Raw genomic sequence first — 3,281 nt, forward strand, 5'->3', positions numbered from 1 at the left:
GATGCTTTCTTTGATGTTGCTGCTGGCTTCGCGTCTGTTGTTTATTTCTTGCTGCTGCTCTATTTAAGCAGGGGCAGCTCGTGAACAAATGGTTTTGCTGAGGTGTATCTGCAGCTAGCAGCAGCTGCTCCTTGTTAAGAGGAGAAGCAGGAGACTGCAACAGCTTCAGCTGCTGCTGCAGCTCCTGCTTCTGCTGCTGTTGCTTCTGCTGCTTCTGCTGCTGCAGCTGCCAGCCAGGCATCAGAGGGAAGCGGGCTAGGAGACAGTGCGTAGCAGCAGCAAGTGCTGCAGCAGCAGCAAGAAGCTGCAGCAGAGCAGCAGCAAGACTCGAACTGCAAGCAGCAGCAGCAGCAAAAGGCCCCAGGGTAAAGACAACCCCTACAGCAACAGCTAGCTGGTGCAGCAAGAGCAGCAGCAGCCCTCCTATCCCTTTCAAGACGCATGCAGCTGCTGCTGCAGACGGTACCAGCAGCAGCAGCAGCAAGACCTTCACAGGCGGCACAAAAGAATATAGAAACATCCTGTCGGAGGGGAAGCTAACTCTGTTGTTGTTTTCATGCAGCAAAAGAACAGCTTCGTTTACTTCAGAAGATTCTAGCTGCTCCTTCGCCCACCAAGGCTGGCTCCTCTCTTTATGCTGCTGCTGCTGCTGCAGCTGCTGCAGCTGCTGCAGCTGCTGCTGCTGAAGCTGGTGCTGCTGATGCTGCAGCTGCTCCAGCTGGTGCTGCAGCTGCTGCTGCTGAAGTGCTTGAGGCTGCTGCAGCAAGAGCTGAAGCTGCTGCACATCGTCCTGCTGTTCATCCTCCTCCTGCTGCTGTTGCTGCTCTTCTTCCGCTTCCTCTTGCTGCTGCTCCTCCACTTCCTGCTGCTGTTGCTGCTGCTGCTCTTCCTCTTCCTGCTGCTGCTGCTGCTGCTGCAGCTGTCTCCACAGCAGCTGCTGCAGCAGCTCGCGTGTGCGAAGCAAACGCGGTTTGTTATGTTGAGTCATCTTCTTAGTAAATAGCAATAAATGTTTAAATAGAATAATTATTATAATAATAAAAAGATTAATTATATATAATAATAATATAAAATAATAATAATAATAATAATAATAATAATAATAATAATAATATATTGATGTGCTATTGAGCGGGACACTATGCTTCTTTCTTCTGTTTTTCTTTCTTTTTACCTCTGCTCTATAAATAAATAATGTGTTTCAATTTATTATATATTTTATTTCTGCTGCTGCTACCGTGAAGAGCAGCAGCTTCTCCACCTGAAGGAAAACAAATCAACGCAAACAAAGCAACAAAATAAGCTACAGAAGAAACATCACCGTGATCTGCTGCTGCTGCTGCTGCTGCTACTGCTGCTGGCGCTACTGCTGCTGCTGCTACTGCTACTGCTGCTACTGCTGCTGCTACTGCTGCTAATGCTGCTACTACTGCTACTGCTGCTGCCTCTACTGCTACTGTTGCTGCTGCTGCTGCTGCTGCTGCGGTGTGGTTATACACGAGGCAGAAACAAGCAGTATCTGTCTGGCGTGCAGAGAGCGGGGGAAGGCATGAGGTATTATATTACTTTAAGGAGTGAAAACAACAATAAAAATAAAAATAATAATAATATTATTGTTATTATTATGTTTATTGTTACAAAAAAAAGGAAAGACAAACAATAAAGACACAGAGTGTGCGGTGTATAACGAGCCGACTGCCCGTTGTATGTATAGCCCTTCTTTATTGCTTATAACAGAGTAATATGCATATAAAAGTAAGAGAATAATAATATAATAGACCAAACAAACAGAGATATACAGCAGAAGCAAAATTTTAATTTTATATTTCAGCAGAAAAAACAAGAAAAATATTCAAGAGAAAGAGCAGGGGAAAGCGGAGCGGTGACCACGCAGAGAAGCAGCGAGAAAACAACAAAAATGTATGAAAATTAAATTTAAAAAAGCTGAATAATGTATTAAAATTAATATATTTTTAATTTAAATATTATTATCAGATTAGTTTTTCTTTTTATTCTACTTTTGCTTACATTAACGAGCAGATTCTGTCGATGAAGATCTGCAAAGGCATCGCCGCTAGTACCTCTGAGGTGTATGTACAGCTCTATAAGAGAATAAGAGAAAAGATTAAGCTGTAAAATATAATAAAAGAAGTAAAACAAAAGCAAAAATAAACAAACAACAAACAAAAATGATATATATTCGGTGAAAATGCAGCAGCAACTTCTGCTGCTGCTGCCGCTGCTGCTGCTGCTGCTGCTGTTGCAGCTGCTGGTCTGATCTAAGTTAAGAAGTTTGCAGCTGTTTTTCTTTTCTTTGCTTTCTTTTGCTTTCTTTTCATTTGAATATTTTAAATGCATCAATAATAAATAAATAACAACTGATTATACTCAATTCACAGAAAAAATCTGCATATACACCCCAGGCTTCCTCTATTATGAATATAACATAAAGCGGCTTATGTTAATATCTTTTTCGTTTGCATTTTCTATAAACATCCTCTCCTCCAATTGAATACCATGTAAAATAACTTTAAAGATATAAAACAACTGTTTTATTTATATCTGTGATTCAAGCATGCACAAGAAAGATATAAATTATAAGAAATATTTTTCTATGGATATACCTGCAGTGTCTCTGCTGTTGAATTTGTTGCTGCGTCTGTCTTTGTTGTTTTATTTGTTTATTTTGTTTATAATAATATATTAATAACCATTTCCCTGCTGTTTTATTTATTTAATTTGTTTATAATTATATATTAGTGGTGCTGTCTCCTCAGAATATACAATTTGCATGCATTATTCATAAACCCTCACAGAGCGTTTAGCTCGGATTAGGGTTTAGGGTTTAGGGTTTAGGGTTTGTGAATGTATGTGCGTGTAAATACCCGCGTAGATAGGGCTAATCAGAGTTTAGGGTTTAGGGTTTTAGGGTTTAGGGTTTATTGTGGTGTTAGGGTTGAGGCTGTTTAGGGTTTGTATAGCATGCTGCTGGTGCTGCTGCATAAAACTAATAAAATAAATAATAATAATAATAGTAATAGTAATAGTAATAATAATAATATATTACATATTATATGTATACTATATATATAATGTATATTATATACATAAATAGATTTGTTTATATTCATGTGTAATCTGCTTATCTACTTTTTTAGTTTTATTTGTAATAATTATAATATAACTCTGCTGCATTTAGAGAAACACCCTAAATATAAATATATATATTTATATATATTATAAATATATATTATATATATATTATAAATATATATATATAA

The 3,281-nt window shown here is 38.2% G+C and overlaps 1 protein-coding gene across 1 annotated transcript in view; it reads right to left on the bottom strand.

Moving 5' to 3' along the window:
• The window catches only part of EAH_00058370 (hypothetical protein, conserved), a gene marked incomplete at both ends in the record, with an annotated part of 5,687 nt that extends 4,699 nt beyond the window's left edge, over positions 1-988 (bottom strand). The window contains one exon of the mRNA XM_013393661.1: positions 584-988. Within this exon, the coding sequence (XP_013249115.1) occupies positions 584-988 (405 nt within the window). The remainder of the gene's footprint in view (positions 1-583) is intronic.
• Positions 989-3,281: the final 2,293 nt, after the last annotated feature.

Source organism: Eimeria acervulina, genomic scaffold (genome assembly GCF_000499425.1).
Source record: "Eimeria acervulina Houghton genomic scaffold, Eah_scaff1313, whole genome shotgun sequence".
Lineage (NCBI taxonomy): Eukaryota > Apicomplexa > Conoidasida > Eucoccidiorida > Eimeriidae > Eimeria > Eimeria acervulina.